The 18,917-nt window shown below is 37.0% G+C and overlaps 1 protein-coding gene across 1 annotated transcript; it reads left to right on the forward strand.

The window, feature by feature from the left end:
- The first annotated feature begins 1 nt into the window (after window position 1).
- On the forward strand, window positions 2-16,575 carry LOC136258352 (uncharacterized). The gene is made up of 8 exons (XM_066051668.1): window positions 2-387; window positions 4,010-4,176; window positions 7,620-8,418; window positions 8,471-8,625; window positions 9,015-9,603; window positions 10,969-12,808; window positions 15,393-16,015; window positions 16,242-16,575. Exons 1-8 carry the CDS (start codon window positions 27-29, stop codon window positions 16,271-16,273), a joined length of 4,566 nt encoding a protein of 1,521 aa, XP_065907740.1. The 5' UTR covers window positions 2-26; the 3' UTR covers window positions 16,274-16,575.
- Window positions 16,576-18,917: the final 2,342 nt, after the last annotated feature.

Genomic DNA, 18,917 nt, shown 5'->3' on the forward strand with positions numbered 1-18,917 from the left:
CAGTCACGTGATACAGGGTTTTCAGTATGGCGGACGTACTGGCGAATAATTTACAGAAACAGTTCGACTTCATAAATTGGCCTCCAACCAAGCCTTTACAGTCATTGACTACAGATACAGAAGGGCAATTAGATGAAACTCTTTGTGGCAAATTTCTAGACGAGTTATGCAAGCTACTAAGGAACCATTGCGGACGCCAGAACCACATTGATGGAGTAGCTGTATCTCAGCTCATATGCTACACAGATAAATTACTTGGAGTGTTCAATCATCCAAATATATGCGTGCAATTACAAGCAGCTAAATTGTTATTTTACGATGAATTTAAAGTTGTAAAACTAGTGACGGAATTATCACTTGGTGATCTGGACGCCAAAGACATAAACAGTAAGTGCATTTGTGTTTTGTGTCAAAATAATTGTTCATGATAACTCACAATGTTGGCACCAAGCTATACAAATGCAATCAGTATAATAGCCCAGCACGATGTCAAGGTATGTCAATCCTATAATGTGATCTAGTGTGGAAAGCCAGTCTTATGCTGGTTTAATTAAATTTTAGTGTGATGTAGCTCGACAATGGCTGAAGCTGCACGTACCAATTTTTCACAGCTTCTAAACTGTCCACTGTGACTACAAGTATAGCCAACAACCAGTGGCGATTCTAGACCTGACCTACAGGGGGGGAGCCAAGTAGGGAACAGCTTAACTATTGTTGTTTGGCTGTAGTATAGTGCTGGACATCATAACTTTCCAAAATCGTAACGTGCTGTATAATTTGGTTGACCACTACTCATGTACACTGTATATAACCAAAGCGCTGTAATTTTCATAGTGTTTGTCCTATGACTACGCAATCAACGTCAGTTTACACTCAGGCATATGGCTCACCACTGGGCTTGGTAAAAACAGCCAGCAATAGTAGACAACTCAAGCCTGGCTGATTTTGACCGTGAAATTTGATAGTGTTTGTGGTGAAAAATCAAACCTGCTGTCATGGGTGATAAGACCGGCTTTCCCGGATTAAGTCACCTATTAGTCTTACTCTGCCTACTCTAATTTCTTAGGACAGGCAGTACCGAGACATACTGAAAATGTAGTCATGCAATAAAAATCCTTACAAGATAAAAATAATGCTCTCTTTTAATCCTGGCACCATAACTTCTGCATACTTTAATATACAGAGATGGGATTAATTAAATCATCTGAACCCTTGATATAGTGATTCAAGTGATATAAGAGTTTGTGCAGGAACATAAGGAAAAGGCAGGATAGAATCTTGCATCAGAAAATTATGTCTATATATATACGTGTGTATAATACAGCAAAAACTTAGGATTTTATTTGCGAGTTCCACAATGTATCTGTATACTGTATCTCTGTAAAATAAACAATGACTCACTTTGGACAAATTCTTAATTAGCATGCTTCAATGTGGAATAACACCAAGGTTGCTAAATTCAAGCTCGCTGTACTTTAAATTTGTAATTTCCTAGTAACTCTGGTCGGAAACTTCTCCAATAGAAAAATATGAGGTAGTGAATGAATCTCACCATGGTAACATCACAACAAAAGTTCGGGTAGCATTGTATAGAGAAATACAAGAGCAGCTTTTGTGTTTGTTTGTTTGTTTGTTTAGAACACTATGGACATTATGGGTGCTAATGACTACACTTAGCATTTTTGTAAGAACAGTAAAGTACATGTAAATTGCATAGGACAAGGACAATGTCTGTCAACAAAAGTTTTTAATTAACTGGCTAGCTAATCAAAAGGACATTGATGCATAATTCATAATTACCAAGGGTAAATTCAGTGTTATGTTAAAATTTTGTTCAGTTGACAAATCCCAATACTGTACGTATATATACCATGTTTTAATATGACTAATCAACTGCATACATGATAGCAACTTGAAGTCGTCTCTAGGGGAACATAGAATGACTTCAACTTTATTTTCTGTAATGGATGGAAATGACATTGATGGGTACATAAAACCTGTGAGAGTAATGGAACTTAGCAAATGTAATAAAAGTTTGTAGACTGAAAAAAGAAACTGACTGAGATTTCAGATCATATTGAGTAGATAGTATTTTTTATCCGGCCATGCTTGTAAATAGATTTGAAACAACCATGGATTTTTAGTATTCTCTAGTGTTAGCTCACAAATTCTGCGACATGTTTTATTCCAGACCTTCAGCAGTTAGCAACTTTTCAAGTAACAGCACATGTGGTGTATTAAAGTACTGAATCAGATGTTGGTGTTCCTGACAAGCATTAAATTCAAACTCTACAGCCTTCATGATGTCATTTCATAACAAATACATCATGTGATCTGAGTTCTAAAGGAGTACTCGAGTACCAATTTACTATCAAACTACCAAATGAAAGCAGCACCATGCACATGAGTACTTTTCTGCCTTAGTTGCAAATGCCCCTACCCTGGGTATAACTTTTGGTAGCAAATCTACCCAACTTACAGTAGGTTGGGCATGACATTGGAGGGTATGTTGACTGTGTCCACTGAACATACTGTATAGCACAGTGTCTAAGTAACAGATGTGACGTTGTGGTTGACGTTTTTGTAATAACTTTATACCATACATTCTGTAGACAAAACCACATAGAGCCTATAATAATTGAATTGCCTGCACGTAGTGTGATCTATATGGATACAGTGCAGAGGAGGCTGTTAATGCATTATAATATAACCATAATGACGTATTGTTGTGCATTGCTGTACAACTAAGCATGATGCCCTGAATTGGTATAAATTGATATTTTTGAAATATTTTTGTTACATCATGCGAAATATAGTTTCACAACACTCTACCCCAGTTTATTTGGTTAGTGGAATTATTTCAAGGAAGATATTTATTTTTGTGATTTTTGTGGATCCACGAAAATTTTCTCCATCGAAATTTGCAGCTCGATCTAAATAAACATTATAAATTCATGAAGAAGCAAAAGTTTCCGCCCTCAAAGTTTTGGATGGTGGCAATCATTTTCCCATCAAAAATTTCCCACTATACGGTACTTCTAAAAATGTTAAGGTGGGTACAGTTCCGTATATGTACAAATTTTCAAGAGACGTAATTTTAGCAGATTTTGCAGTTGCTTGGCTGTCCACGAAATTTTCATTCTGAAAAATTAGCAATTATCAGGGTTAGCTCTGTGCTTTCTAACAGTGAAAAATGAGTGGTCCTCGAAAATAAAACCATGAAAATCCTGAAATTAGTCAATCCACAAAATTACGTCCCTTGAATATTTGTACGTGTACAGTACTTGTTTGTTAGCTAGGAAAGCCACACAAAGTGTTTGGTGACTAAAAGAAGGGCTCTTGGAGGTGTGACACATGGATTTATTAATTTATGCATTAGAGTACTTTTGGTCTAATACTGCAGAGTCAGGGTGAATTGTTTATGGGCTATTCTCAAGATGTGATTTTTGACGACCCACTTGGATATGAATCTTGCCATAGTAATGCTATGTGAGACGAGATCATAAATGACTCCTGATATAATTGTAAACAACTTTAACTTAAATTTATGAATAATAATTGAATAGTTTAATGTGCATGGCATCCATTAATTTTTTACCTCAGACTCCTAAAATAATTTTTTTTAAATTATACACATGTGGTTTCAGGAGTGTGCACAGGAATTTTGAAATGGGGTTCGATAGCAGTTATATGACTGTTTTATTAGAGTACCTGAAAGCCCTGAATATCTCAACCTTTTCACTATAATTATGTATTGTTCAGAATAGCATTAAATTGATATGCTATAATGCATATCATGTGATAAATCATTGTTATCTAAAATAAGGAGCTGTGAAGTACAGTACGTATGTCCCACTTTTCCGTGATCTTTAAATTTGGAAACCTGAATTCTTAGTTTCGTAATATTCCAAGCATTGTGTAAAATCTCCTGAAAACCCTTGGGTATGTCGCTGAATTTGAACTGTATAGTTTCTGATTATGTATTAATCATGTACTTTTACCATTTTAGACAAACTTATTTTCAGCCAAAGCTTGTTACTGTTGGAATGTGCTATGCTAAACTGTTTGTCATCATTTCCAGCCACTGAGATCACTAATGATAATGGAAAAGTGCTCTTGTCCTTATTGTATAAACATCTCATAAATATTCCGCACTTGAATAAGTCTCAAAACATGGTAGGCATTTGCATATGTGTATTACGTGCATGTAGTGTGTGTGTGTGTGTGTGTGTGTGTGTTTGTGTGTGTGTGTGTGTGTGTCTGTGTGTGTGTTTGCGTGTGTGTGTGTTTGTGTGTGTTTGCGTGTGTGTTTGTGTGTGTGTGTGTGTGTTTGTGTGTGTGTGTGTGTGTTTGTGTGTGTGTGTGTGTGTGTAGTGTGTGTGTGTAGTGTGTGTGTGTGTGTGTGTGTGTGTAGTGTGTAGTGTGTGTGTGCGTGTGTGTGTGTGTAGTGTGTGTGGGTGTGTGTGTGTGTGTGTGTAGTGTGTGTGTGTGTGTGTGTGTGTGTGTGTGTGTGTGTGTGTGTGTGTGTGTGCGTAGTGTGTGGGTGTGTGAGTGGGTGCGTGCGTGCGTGGGTGTGTGTGTTGTGCGTGCGTGTGTGCGTGCGAGTAAGTGTGTATTTGTATGTGCGAGTGAGTAAGTGTGTATTTGTGTGTGTTTAGTGTGTATGTGTGTGTTTGTATTGTGTGTTGTGCACGTGATTCAACATCTCTTTTTATTACATCATTTTACATGCATGACGTATACTATACTAATGTGCTGGGTGGACTTAAGGAGCAAAACTACAGAGAACTTTTTGTGAAACATTGGTGGAATTTATCTTGGGAATGCGTGCGGAGATGTTAATTAAGTACTCTGATTTGGTATATGGACTACTGAAAGAGAATCATGCAATTGTTTGATTTGGAAAGAAGAAAACAGCCATGTTTGTAGGAAAATTTTATACTAGCACACTCAATTGTTGCACTGCCTTCTTGGGCAGCATCGCTCTTCTTTGTTTAATTGTCCTATTTTCAGTACATCGTACCTGTATAATGTATATACACATTTAAAAGTTCCAATTCCTGCAATTTGACATGATCTGATGAATAAGCATTAATTAATCATCTACCATTTCATGCACTACACCGATATATGTGCAGCATGCACTGCTCAAACGCAACGTCATCTCAGGGTGTGAGAGATTAAAACACTTGCTAATTAAATGGCATGGCACCCATTACGCTTGTGAGCATTCATCCCAAACGAAATGGGATGAATACTCGTGAGGAAAATGAGTACCACACCCTTTAATTAGTGAGTTTTTTAATCACTTAAAATCTTGCGAGATGACGTTGCATTTGAGCGGTACATGTAATAGTTGTAACACAAGCATGAGGGCTTTGCCTGATATGTATGCCCGACTTCCCGAGGGTCGCAGGCCCTAGGCAGAAAGCATACATATCAGGCAAAGCCCAAATGCCCCATGTTATAGCTAATATGTAAGGCTGATGGCCTGTACAGGGTGATCAATCACCCAAGCCAATACGAGTGCAGCCACTGGATGTATTATATATGCATACCTAAAGTTTTCAATTATGGATCAGTTGCTATTTCGTTCTGGTTATGTTTGGTTATGATGAACGGACATATCCTAGAGATATCACGGAGAATTTCGGTTACGTGAGTTTAATGTTTTAATCAGTGCTATTGAATCGTGTATGGAAAAATTATGAAGTTTACTAAGGGCCTAGATAGGTAAGCTTGCTTGTAGAGTTGTTACTCCATGCAGATGATCAGTGAATAAGCTATAGCACCAGTTCTCACCTTAGCTCAACGTTTTTCAAGTGGTAGGATGGCGAGGATAACAAAGCACTCTCCGTCTGAGTGGTTTTCATGGCGAAATCCAAGTTGTGCATTCTAATCACATGAGTATTAATCGATCCCCGCATTCAATTTCAGCCTCAACATCTATATAATCACTTCCCAGTTGTAGCCCGGCTACATTTTGTATGTAGCCTGGCTAACTGGGCTACATATGAAATGCAGTCAGGGCGGTTCCTTTGATCTGAGGTGTGAAAGTGTTACATGCTGTATTAATTGATGTCAACAGTTTACAAAGTGAATAGTAAAAACTTGCAATGTCCATTATCAACTTACTTTTTTGACTCAAGTATTATAAAATTTATTAAATTATACTGGAATAATGCCTGATGTTTTTGCTACGCTATTATGCTGGCTTTTTTAGTACAAGCCCATTGAATGTGCGGTAGCAGTTTTTTCTGAAGTATGTGAAAAGCATAAGTAGGGCCTACGCAGCAGGTGAAAATTATTTTTTTCCAACACAAATCATGTGGGAGGTAACTCATTCAAAAATGAGCAAGTTATTTCTTCAGGGTGGGCCATAACATGCTTGATTTGAATTAGTCCAGCTAATTTTAAAATCCTCGTCTTTAAAGTTTCTGCATAATTCATTTGTAACCTTTCCTTGGCAGCAAGACACTATGCTGAAAATTTTGTGCATGCTCTACATAATAGTTAGACATCGAAACACTATGTTCTATGGAATTTAGTAGCCTGAAAGGCCTTGAGTTGTGGTGCCCAGGCGAAGGAAGGGTGCTACTGCACATAGTAGATTATAACTGGTCTTCGTTGATCTGACATTATGTCAGATCAAAGTCAAAGTTGATCTGACATGATTTGACATTGTATGACAATGCATGTGCAAAGCAACAGCATGCTAAGCTAGGGGAATCTGGGGTGTGTTCCCTGCAGAAAATTGTGGATTCTCATTGCTTGGAGATTTCAAATTATGAATATTCTGACACCCAAAACTCCTTCAACAGCCATGCACTGCATCACTGTTAAGCCACATACATAAGAATAAATCTACATACTGTAATAACATTATGGTGATATTATCCATGCATATATGTACTGTAGCTATAGAAACTACTATAAAATTGTGTGAACACGTGGTAGAATAGTGCAGATTATGCTTCACTGAAAGGTGCAGGTTTGATTCCCTAAGTCAGACGACTTTCCCCCAGACTTTTTAGGTACACCTTTTTAGAAACTCTTCGATTGCTCTATTAGAGTAGCTGACTGTCCTATTAGAGTATATTGATCTTTTTAGCGGAAAGTGGTTGGCCATCCTTGACAGGTGCAGTATGTAATTGGGTGGTCTTCGAGCTAAATTGGTTGATGGCAAACTGTTATAATCTGCTCTGCTACTACAGGGCCTGAGGGTTTCTAAATTCCATGGAACCCTGTGCCTCGATGTCTAACTAATTTAGACCACAGCTTGTTGTACCATCACAGCTGCTTGTGACATGAGAAATTTAGCGTTCAGTAGTAGAAACAAGCCCAATACACCTCCCTGTAACTTGTAACATCACTTAATTGCTATCCAGTTAAACTCCCATGTGTTGCCAATTTTACATGTGTTAGTGGGTGTCTATTGAGACATAAGGAAGGGATCTATAGGATTTAGATACCTGTAAGTAGCCAATGAAATTTGAGTATTTCATCTTGCTGTGGTCTAAAGTATACGTATATGCTTGAATGTATATGAACACTTTTACTTCTTGTGCACTGAGAGAATATCTAAAGACTGAGTATTATTGTGATTTCATATTTGGTAGGTCAAGTTGATGGTGATACATTCTGTCCTTGGTACAGTTTATCACTTGCTAAAGAATATGTCAACAGGCTCGTGTGTTCTGCCTGACCCAGAATGTGTTAAAGCTATTGAAACAGTAGCTGTTTATCCTATTCAAATGCTACGAATCCTTGCCAAGTCCATTCTCGGAACTCTGTATCCTTATGTGTCCACTATCAAAAAGGAGTCTATGCTTTTAGATGATGCTGAGATTTTAAGTTTCATCAACCTCTTGTATGCCAAGCCATGCTATAACAAGTCTGTGATTGTGCCAATATGTAGTTATATGGAAAGCATACTGGCTATCAATGAAAACAGAATTGCTCTTTTGCAGTGCAATCTTCCTAAGATAATACTGGCAGTAAGAGGAAAACAAAATGATCCAGTTATCATATCACTTTTTGACAAGGTAGTATCGCTATTAACTATACCAGTGCAAGAATCGAAACTTGATAGTATTCAGGAAGTAGCAACACAGTCTTCTCCTAGCTGTTTGAATTCTGATGACTCAAATGTTGCAGATTACAATCATTTAACAACTTCAACGCTGGAATTGTTTGATGTGTTTTTATGTGCACTAAAGCATTTCACATTGTATGTCAAAAGCATTCTGTCATCATCAGTTGAGTTAGGCATCTTTACAATGAACAGTGTTACCTTAATGTTGGGTTTTATCAGACATTTGGTGACTTTTCCGAGCCTGAGAGTTAAAATTGTTCATTTTATAGCTGACAACTCTAATCTCCTGTCACTGCTATTAAAGCTTCTTGAGCGATGGAATGGTATGCTATAATGTGTGTATTTGTACGTGTGTTCTTTCATATTGTGTAATAGTAATTGCAGATATTCCACTGTTTGGTAATGCTATGTATGGGTGTCTTATGACTGGATCAAACTATGATCGGTTTTGCTATGAGTTAGGAAGGAGTGGTTTTCTGTGTTGGATGCTTTCATTTCTTTATACAGGATTTCAAGGGGATATGCTGAAAGTATGTCATTATAAAGGTTTGCCCATGCCAATGGGTATATGTATGTTTTGTGTGTATTTGTGCATAATGTGCAATGTACATACTGTACAGTATGTATAGAGGGAAATTTTGGCAGGGAAAACTTTGGCGAATTTGGAGAATTGCTACAAATTTGCCAGTTTAACCCACCAATTACTCGTAGCACCTGAGATTAGCATCTTTATAGCTAAAGACTGACTTAATTCGCCAATAGAATTTTCCAAATGCAATTTAACTTGCTATTCGTCAAAGTTTATCCCTCCCAAAGTTTATCTCCACCAAAGTTTCCCCCTATATGGTACGTACATTAAATAGATTAACTATATAATAGTTGTTACTTATATTTCTAAAACATCACTGTTTTCATACAGTTTGGGGATGTTGGTGAAGTACTTGGAATTCTTGCTATAATTTACAATTGTGCTCAAAGACAGCAGATGTTACCGGCATTAGAGCTGGTCAGCACTGTAAAAGTTCTTTCGTTGTACGCACAGTGCTCCAATCTGCGGGTGAAAATGTTAGCTAAATTTATTCTATGCTTGATGGATTTTTCATTGCATGACAGTTGCATATTAGATTTAAGTGGTGAAGAAATTGAATATTACAAAAGTCAACTGATTGAAGCTATAGCGAAAGGATCCACATCTCACTGGTATACATATCAAGAACTATTACAGCTATTAGTTTATTTTATCAGAAATGATTTAAAACATTTTCCTGCATTTTTGGATGCAATTTTTGATTTATTAATGGAAGCGGTGAGGTCAGATGACATAACAGTGCTAAGAGAATTCCAAAAAGTTGTCGTAAATTTGTGCACAAGGTCAGTATACAAGCAACTGCCTAGTATTCGATTGTCACAAGTTGATGAGAAGATTAATCTACTGTGTTTGCATGAAGAACCTACTATTAAAGATTCAGCGATCTATATTAAACTACTGATAGGAAATGCGTTTGAAAGTAAGCTGCATACAACTGTATATACTTCTGTGTAAGTAGAATCTATACTAATCTGTTAAAAAGCGTGTGGCCCCAGGGGTGTATTTAAGGGGATTTCCTGGGGTTCCAGAAACCCATTCGAAATTTGAACTTGTGCGCTTGCAGCAAGAAAATCAACCATCACAGTTTGGAAGTATACAGAAAGATGGGAATAGAGTAGATCTACAGTGCATGTAATAGGAAACTTGCTCAGCGAAAGGGCTTTGTGGAAAAACAAGAGTATGTACGTATACAAGAAAAAACATTAGTAGAGATCGAGATATTCTAATAGAGCAGTCAAGAGTACTCTAATAGAGCATTTATTATTTACTATTATTAGCACTTTACAGTGACCAGCACTGAAGGTTTATAATGGATGACAGGCTCGTACATATATATGTATGCATGTATGTATGTATGTATGTATGTATGTTTGTAATGTGGTGTGTGAACGGCTGCCACCAATGATTTGTAAACTGGTTACAAATGGTTGTAATGGGTGACACAGTCTGACCACTAATTAGTTCAAAGGCATCAAAAGAAACCATACATTGCAGCACCATAGGAATTCACAAAATATCAGGCTATGAATTTGGCCAATGCACCAAGCTCATAAATTGCTCAGGAATGAATATCTACAACTTCGGTTTTGCACTTACTGTCTGAATGAATGGAAGGACTGAGGCCAGCTCAGCAGGGTGGGCCATGGCCACCTACTAATGTTTGGCCGAGATCAAGATACTCAATTAGAACAGTCATGTATAATAAAGCAGTCATATGCTGCAGTATACTAGCTTTGGACTAACAAAACCATAATCGTGATTGGTATCCATATACCACCTGCTCATTCTTCCATAAATTAACAAAGATTATTATTGTATATCACTAAATCACTCAGCAATGAATATCAATTTAGCTAGTCTAAATGTGAAACAGTACACTAATTGGCATCTACGCATTCAGTGCTACCAACTAATGAACTAGGTACCAACTAAATATCAAGACAATAATTAGTGAGTAAATCGTTTCTTGGGCATAGAATTCAGCAATAGCCAATATTAGCTTTTTCGCAAATCTTCCTTGTTACAAATAGGTGCCTTTGATCTGTGCATGCTCCATACCTCAAATCGGTTATACGTAACACACTCATTCATTCAGTTTGTATCTGATTTGTAAACACTCCACCCTCGGGCCTGCGGCCATTGGGTATCATCTTTATAAATTCAATACGAACATGTTATTAAACAGCATAAACAACATTATACAGTACATGTGCATGATGTACGTATGTATGTATGTGTGTAATTTAGGCATAAGATTATTATAAGTATTTCAAATTTGTTTCAGGCACAGAAGAATTACTTAAATGCATTGAATTTTGCCACCAGTTTACTTTACATGAGAAGTGTTGTGAATTGTGTAGTAACCCTTTGGTTGTCAATATGCACCAAGCTCAACTATTTAAGGCGAAAAGTTTGTACCACTGGTATAGATGGGAACATAAGTACCTTTCAAGACATTACTCCTTAATCAGTAGGGAACTAGCTGATGAAAAAATGAAATCTTGCTACTCAAAAGCAGAAGAATGCATTAGATTACTGAGTCGTTTGTTGGACAACAATGAAATTGATTATGAAGGTTCAAAATTTCTTGACCAGTCATTATTGGATTACATACACAGAACTAATAAGCTTGACAAATTGAAGAGGTGCCTTCTCTGTAGAACAAGAAGCGACCTTAAGAGGAGTCACTTATGGCCAAAGTCATTTTTAAAAAGATACAGTACATATGTTAGCAGCAGTGTTGCTACTCGAGTGTTTGTTTCATGTGCTTCACATTCAACTACATCCAAGGAAAAATCACCTGGTGAAGTGACGTATTGGATGTTGTGTGGTAAATGTGAGCAAATACTTAGCCAAAATGGTGAAGATACATTTTTTACTGAAATGTTTGACCTAGTTTGCTCCAAAGGTGACAATGTTGATAGAAACGTTTCTTATGGGTCTTGGTTATATAACTTTGCTATTGGCTTACTATTTCGAAGTTTTATCTTCTTTGATTTGGAAATTGAAGAGAACTACTTAGTGTTTCTTCATTGCCGTAATCATTTGCTTAGCCTCCCTGTCAAGCATGTTGATTATGCGGAAAATTCTCAAAGGAGTTTAAATAATGCACAACTATTTTATGATGTTAGTCAAGTAAGCAATCCACTTTCAGTTTTTATTTTAGTCAATCCGACTACACTGAATTTCGATCATCCACGAAAAGCAATGTTATTTCGTGCTTTGATGGATGCAGGGTCTGCCAAGATGTCACCTTTTTATTTAAGCACTGGCGAGCATGATTGCAGTGGACAATATCATTTCATTGTTGTGCGACTTCGAAATTTTAATTTTCTCATACAACTTAGTGGGTCAACAGATTATACCCCACCACTTACAAGTATCGTTAACCCGTCAGGTGGTCTGTTGTTTGTTCCGTGTGAAAAGAATAGGTGGGATTGCATTCCTGATGGTTTGTGGGCTGCAATTGATGAAATAGCTGAAGTTATTGAAGAAGCAACTCTCCGCCACTATGCTTATAAAGCTCGTTCAGGTACTTTAAAACCATTCAACTCACCAGAATTGCAACAATATCCATTATCATCAGTTAGACTGGAGATCCTGGACAATGAAAGAAAGTTACATGGTGCCCTCCAGGAATCTTCCAGAGGTGTATATTCCTCTTTTGTGACCAGGTTTCTAGAAGGAGCACAACCTTCATTAAGCTTTCTTCCAAAAGAGTTTCAGATAATTCAGAAACATTTTCATACACATAAAGAATATTTGGAGCTGCCTCAGTCACACAAAATTCTCTCTCATCTCACACTGTGTTTTACTGAAGCTATCATAACTGTATTTTTAGCATCGTATTTTTACAGTAATAATTCTGATCCAAAGTTTTACGTGATTGTTGTGGAGCAAATTCATGGAGTCCAAGTAGCCTATGGAGTTCATGTTGTAGGTAGTTCAGACCACAGTCAACTTGAAGTAACTGAACCTCTTATTGACATGAGCAAGGTCTCGGAGTATCATAAAAATCGCTTTCAGCATTATTGTACTGTTATTAAGAGAGTTTTCATCTATTTCTTCAAGATCAAGCAAGTAGAAAGTTTTGAAGTACTTACTCAGCGTGTAAAGTGTACCAGGTTAGCTAAGTGTAACAGACAGTGGTTAAACTGTTCTATGTAACATAGTTTATGCATATGTGACCAAAACCGGTCTTATTGCCCATGTCAGCAGATTCGATTTTTCACCCAGGACACAAAGCTACATGAATAAACTATCTAATTCCACAATCAAAATCAGCTAGACTTGAGTGGTCTGGTTTTGCTGGCTGCTTTTCCCAACCCAGTGGCGATCCATACATGCAGTGTGGGGCCTTAATGGAGCTCTGGTCAGCTTGGGGATGACTGTATGTGGCTGTACAGCTCTGTGGTGTTGAATAAGTACAGTACCTCTGCTGTGAATCTCCTTTCATTTTAGCCAATTTTGAGACCTCAATGGCCCAATACTTGGCCTAATTCATCTCTACGCCTTCCTTTTCAATTTTTGAGCACCATCTTGCCCGCTTTCCAGGCCCCCCCCGCCTTCCACCCATTTTGCAGCTTGCCTTATACAGTCAACCTCAGTTTAAAAACTATCTAAAATGGCGGGAAACTTAGTTGTTGGCTACTTGCACAGTGGATACTGTGGAAGGTAAGGAATTGGTGTAAAACGTGTGAAATTTGGTACACATAGTTTCAACCATTGGCAAGCTACAACACACTAAATACTTAAAACCGGCGAGCATAGCTATAAAATACACGTGCTGCTATGACTGCTGTATTAGAGTATTTCTATCTATACACCTGTACACCCCTGTACTCAGCTACACAGGTGTGTGTTTGTGTGGGGAGGGGATGGTACAATGCCTTGTTTTCTATGGAGCTAGATCATTGATAGCCTCAGCACTGCTTACTCAGGAGGTTTCATGGCATGTTCTGTTCGTTAAAGTGGGTGTGGCTCATTACTAGTATTTTTTAAAAATGAATGAAGTAGGGATCCATGCAATAAAAAGTAGTGAAACAAGAGATGAATGATGTTATTACAGCATAGCTCAGTGGGAAAGTCCCTACTTTGGCATCGAACAAAATAGTTGTTATAGCTATTGTGCCAAAGTAGGGACTTTCTCACTGAGCTATGCTGTATTACCAGCATTCATCTCTTGTTTCACTACATTTTCCCTACTTCATTTTTAAAATAACAGTTTTTAGTTTATTTAGTTTTTGTTGTAGCACAGCTCAAGTAACTTGTGACTGTTCTGTTAGAATATCATACCTAACTGTTGTATTAGAGTATATCTCAAGTCAGCCAAGGTGTGTGCAGCTAGCTAGTCCAACGAGAGGTGAGGTCATCGTGTTTACTGTTAAGTAAATAGCTAGATTGTTAAGAGGTGTGGTATCCATACTCTATCACTGTTAGTCCACCTAGATCTTTAATTGATGGGCATGGCCGCAAACCTATCGTGAACAAGATCCCAATCGCGAAGTTCCAGTTATCTAGCTAGTATATCTTTTATAGTAGTGCCAGGACTAAAGCGCTTCTGAAATCCAGCTCTAAAGTAATTCTCTAGCATCTAAATATGCTGCTGAAAGGAAGAAAAATTAATGCCTCCATATAGTTTTGTTGGATGAATAGCAGCTTGATTGAAGATAAAAGAAAAGACAAGGCGCAGAAGGCCTGGAACCCCAAAAGACATGTCACTGGTGAGTTTGTTATTGTGGCTTAAAATGGTGGCCTTGTACTGCTTCGTTTGGCCTCTAGCCTTGCGACTCTGGTCAGGCATGCAGGCAGTGTAGCAGTGAGACTAAAGTTCGAGTTTTGATGATTTAAAAAAAATCTATATCGGCCACCTGTAAGTGTTTTGTTATATTTAATGCTGCATTATATATTATATAGACTAGTACTATTCCGTAAAGGTGATTTTCTTCTCGTAAGATGTCTCCAGGATCATTTTCAAAGGCAGAATTTTGGGCAGCGCACAAAATTTCTGATAAGCACAGTTTAGCTGCTACCTGATACTACCAGAGATACTACAGTCCATTAAATGCTTTAAATAGCTTTGTGACATCTGAATACACTCCTGCAAGAAGAGTGCCAATGCAGAAAATTAATGCCTTGGTATGGTTTCCTGAAGACGACCATTTTCATTTAATTGAAGATAAAAGGAATGGCTCAGCACAGAAGGTAGAATTCATTGGAACCACAAAAGGCACATTCCACTTGTGATTTTGTTGTTGTACGTAAAATGGTAGCATTGCATGTGCTGCTTTGTTTTAGCCTCTAGAAATGAGTGAGGCAGGTAAACAAAAACATGAGATATGACTTCTTTTAAAACATTCTATATCTGGACACTTATATATAAGTGCGTGTTTTCTTGATTTTAATGCTTCGATGTTGGACTATTCTGTAAAGGTGACTTTCAACGTGTATGATTTTACTATGATGGATTTTAGATGTGGGATTTTTAGTAGCAGTCAGGTAGGTAGTAGACCCAAAATCTGGTTTTGGCATTTGTATAAATTTAGTACTGATGATTCTGTACGAATCTTCTTAGTTTTAATACTAGTCACTAGATATACCAACACTGTAATAGACATAATACATGGTAGCCAAAGCAGATGTTTATTTGGTTTGTTTGATTTAGTAGTATATAGAGCTGCACATAAGAATGTGTACTTCTGTTTGCAGGCTAAAGAAGTTACTACTCTCTGTGGATCTTAAGTGTGTGGATGGATGCTGGTATTGTAATGAAAGATGCCGGCACTGTTTACAACCAGCCATGCTTGGTAATTCACTTAGAAATATCGAAGGAGAAGTAATAAAGTTTTGTAAAATTAATCCTTGCTATGTGTTCTACACTTCCTCACCTGATAACACACCTGCATTAATCCTTCCACTACCTCATGATGCTCCAAGAGATTCAGAACTGTTACTACAGATTACTAAGCTAATTGGTACTGGTTGGAGCAGCAATACTGTGTTAGTGATACAGTTATGTATTAACACTAAATCATTTGATGAACACAAGGGTGAATTATATGTTCTCATGCAGTTCCGTACTGCTACATTTCAGTCATTTTTTGACTTCTTCATTTCAAAGGATTACAACCCACTGGATGTACTGTCATACATGAAACACAAAAAGTCATTGATCATGAAGAATTGTACACTTTTCATGTTGATGTTGAAGTTGATTGTTGAAGATTCACTGCTAGCTACTACACATCATGACTTGGATAGTCTACTTAGAGCTTACTATCAATCTTGTGCTAACAAAGTTGATGATCAAAATGAAGCAGTAAAAGAATCAGGTAAAGCAAATTGACAGCATGTACAATGTTGTACTGCATGACTTCACGCTGTACGCCTGGATAAATACACACATGTGCTAACACGTACACACACACACACACACACACACACACACACACACACACACACACACACACACACACACACACACACACACTACACGCACGCAAGCACACACACACATGCACACTTACTCACTTGACTGATTATACTTGTTACATACAGGTGATGATGATGATTTGTCTTCACTATTTTAAACCCACTGCTGATGTGCATCACCACTAATTATTATTTATGCGTACATGCACATAACTGCTTCCTATACTTTGTTCATGTTGAGTATACACTTTTTTGTAGAAATTTAGACATAGCAATATAATATTTTGAGTTTGTGTGTAGTTCTGTTATCTAGTATAAGAGCTCTATTATTTGCTCTTGATAGTACACACTTGATTTTCTTTGCATCTTTGTCATTTCCCTATTGTTGTTAAAAACTTTGCATACCCTGTGTACATCTTTGTGTGAATGCATACGTATGAGATCCATATACTTTTAATCACAGCTACTGTAAGTGAAGGAGCAGGGTTTGCTCTGCACAACTGCTTAGCTTAAGTAACTTGTGTATATATTTTAATGCTCAGCGGTATTGCAATTTAAATACACAGTATTAGGCCACAAATCATATGTTTCTGGTTCCCTTCCTGGTCACTTTTTCGCTGAATGAATTGCACAATCACTGTACAATAATTTATAACATTTTATATCTGTTCAAAGTTTTCATGTCTTGTAAACACTGTTTTCTTATAAAGATGCACTAACTTTATGCGTTAACTTTGTTTTTTAATAATTTCATATACTGTTATGTCAAATGAGTGTACCACATCAATAACAATAATAAAGCCTGGTCACCTGGCCAATTTAGAGGAATTGGTAGGACATATAATTAACTTTGCACGGCCTTATTAACAGGAAATTATCATTGTATATAGTTAGCTTGTTATTGTAACTATGAGCCTTATCTGTAATTACATCACAGACATAAAATGGCCACTGTAGTGTGGGGACGTCCATAAAATTTGTATGGGCAACTATGGGAAGAAAATTTTTGAACAGCGATATCTCAGCTAAGACGGAAGATGTCAAGCTCTAACCAGCAGGTATGGTTATAAATTAGCTGAAAGAATAGGAATCTAGCGTTGTTTTGAAAATCATTTTTACGCACTTACTGTAATATCTTATAGCCATACCTGCTAGTTAGAGTTCGATATCTTCCTTCTTGGCTGAAATATTGCCATTCAAAATTTTTCTTCCCATAGTCGCCCGTACAAATTTTACGAATGTCCCCACACTGCAGCGGCCATTTTTATGTATAGCTGTGACGTAGTTTCGGATAAAGCTCATTTCTGTGTTTTATTTATTTATTAGTACTTTACAGAACTGTACAGATCAAAAAAACAAAATTAAACAATATAGCTTAAGCGATTAAATTACAGAACTGAAGGTCTCAAGACACTGGTAGCCAAAATTAATTACTTATAAATTACAATAAGCTATATAACTACAAATAATAATTACAAGAGGTAGCTATAAAGAGTACAGTTAAAGAATAAAATAGAACAGGGCAACGGAAATAAAAAGTACATAGATTATTACTGTCAAAATTATTAACGAAATGATTCCAAAAATAATGTAGTTCAGAAAAGTAGGCAGGTGCTTGTAATGTGACATCATCAGTGTTTATTTAGGGTATAGCTTAATTCTTTTCACTGCTAAACCATCAACAAATTGAGTAACTAAACACCAAAGGCTGCAAGCAACCACCAGAATCTGGTTTTCAAAGACTATCTGTCATGGTATGATAACTGATTATGTTATTTTTGCAATAAATGGTATATCACCAAGTTTATCTAATTAGCATAGTCTTTTTCTCTCTTTTCCATTTGTCATGCAGCCTCTTAAATTTTTTAGGCCACTTAGGTGACGTCAACATTTTTTCTATGCACTTGTTAGCACTGGGCAATATAGCTAAGCCAGACAAACTGATCACTAGTTTCTCATCCTGGTATTTGCAACGTAGGTGCATTGCCATGGGAGTTCATTTTCAGTATTCATTATAAATATTATAATGCTCTGTATCACAAGCAGCATGCTGTATGTCAAAGTAAGTACATTTTCCTGCCTTTAAGATGTTTTCTGTGCTGTAAAATGATTATAATTGCATGGCCAATCCTTTCCACACCAAATATATAAACATCATCAGTGGTTGTAATGAAATTTGAGGTGAGCAGCAATAAGTAGCAACTAATCAGGTTTTGCTATGGATGATTAATAAATCTATGTACAGCAGTGGAAACTACAAAGTGTTGATGTAGAGTTAGTTGCATCCCACATCAAAGGCAGATATAGGGTGAGGGAGGAGGTGCTGAACACTACTGCGCTAGCTAGAAGGACAGAAACTACAGTACAGGTACGATTGCATGCACACTTGGGCTTTGAGAGATGGAAACAAGAAGCTAATCTTGGAACCAACAAAAGGGGGTCAAAATTATATTTAAGGGGTAAAAGCCACTACAAGTCAAACATCCCAGCTGACATATACCGATTGCTCAAAAGTATTATGTTCGGCTCGGGCTGTGATTATAGGCATCAACAGTTCTATTTTAAAGGCAAATAACTTCTTTGTATGGTTTTATGTGCATGTATATATTATAGTGGGTAATTTCATTTGTAGATACAAACTTGATGCTTGCCCAATGGGTTGAAATGCTTAATTGGAATTAACAAGTATTCCCACTTCTTACTTAGATTGCTCATGCTTACGATATAGATGAAAGAGAATTAGTTACATATACACCACTGATCAAAATATTATTGTAAACTGAAAAAGATATTTGAGAATAG

The sequence above is a fragment of the Dysidea avara genome, chromosome 6 (assembly GCF_963678975.1).
Source record: "Dysidea avara chromosome 6, odDysAvar1.4, whole genome shotgun sequence".
NCBI classification, from domain to species: domain Eukaryota; kingdom Metazoa; phylum Porifera; class Demospongiae; order Dictyoceratida; family Dysideidae; genus Dysidea; species Dysidea avara.

What these genes read in the sequence shown, in the direction of transcription:
- LOC136258352 (XM_066051668.1), top strand. Translation starts at nt 27, where the DNA reads ATGGCGGACGTACTGGCGAATAATTTACAGAAACAGTTCGACTTCATA. An exon ending in GCTTCTTGAGCGATGGAATG is followed by an intron (nt 8,419 to 8,470) that starts GTATGCTATAAT and finishes ATTGTGTAATAG; the next exon opens with TAATTGCAGATATTCCACTG. An exon ending in GATAGGAAATGCGTTTGAAA is followed by an intron (nt 9,604 to 10,968) that starts GTAAGCTGCATA and finishes AATTTGTTTCAG; the next exon opens with GCACAGAAGAATTACTTAAA.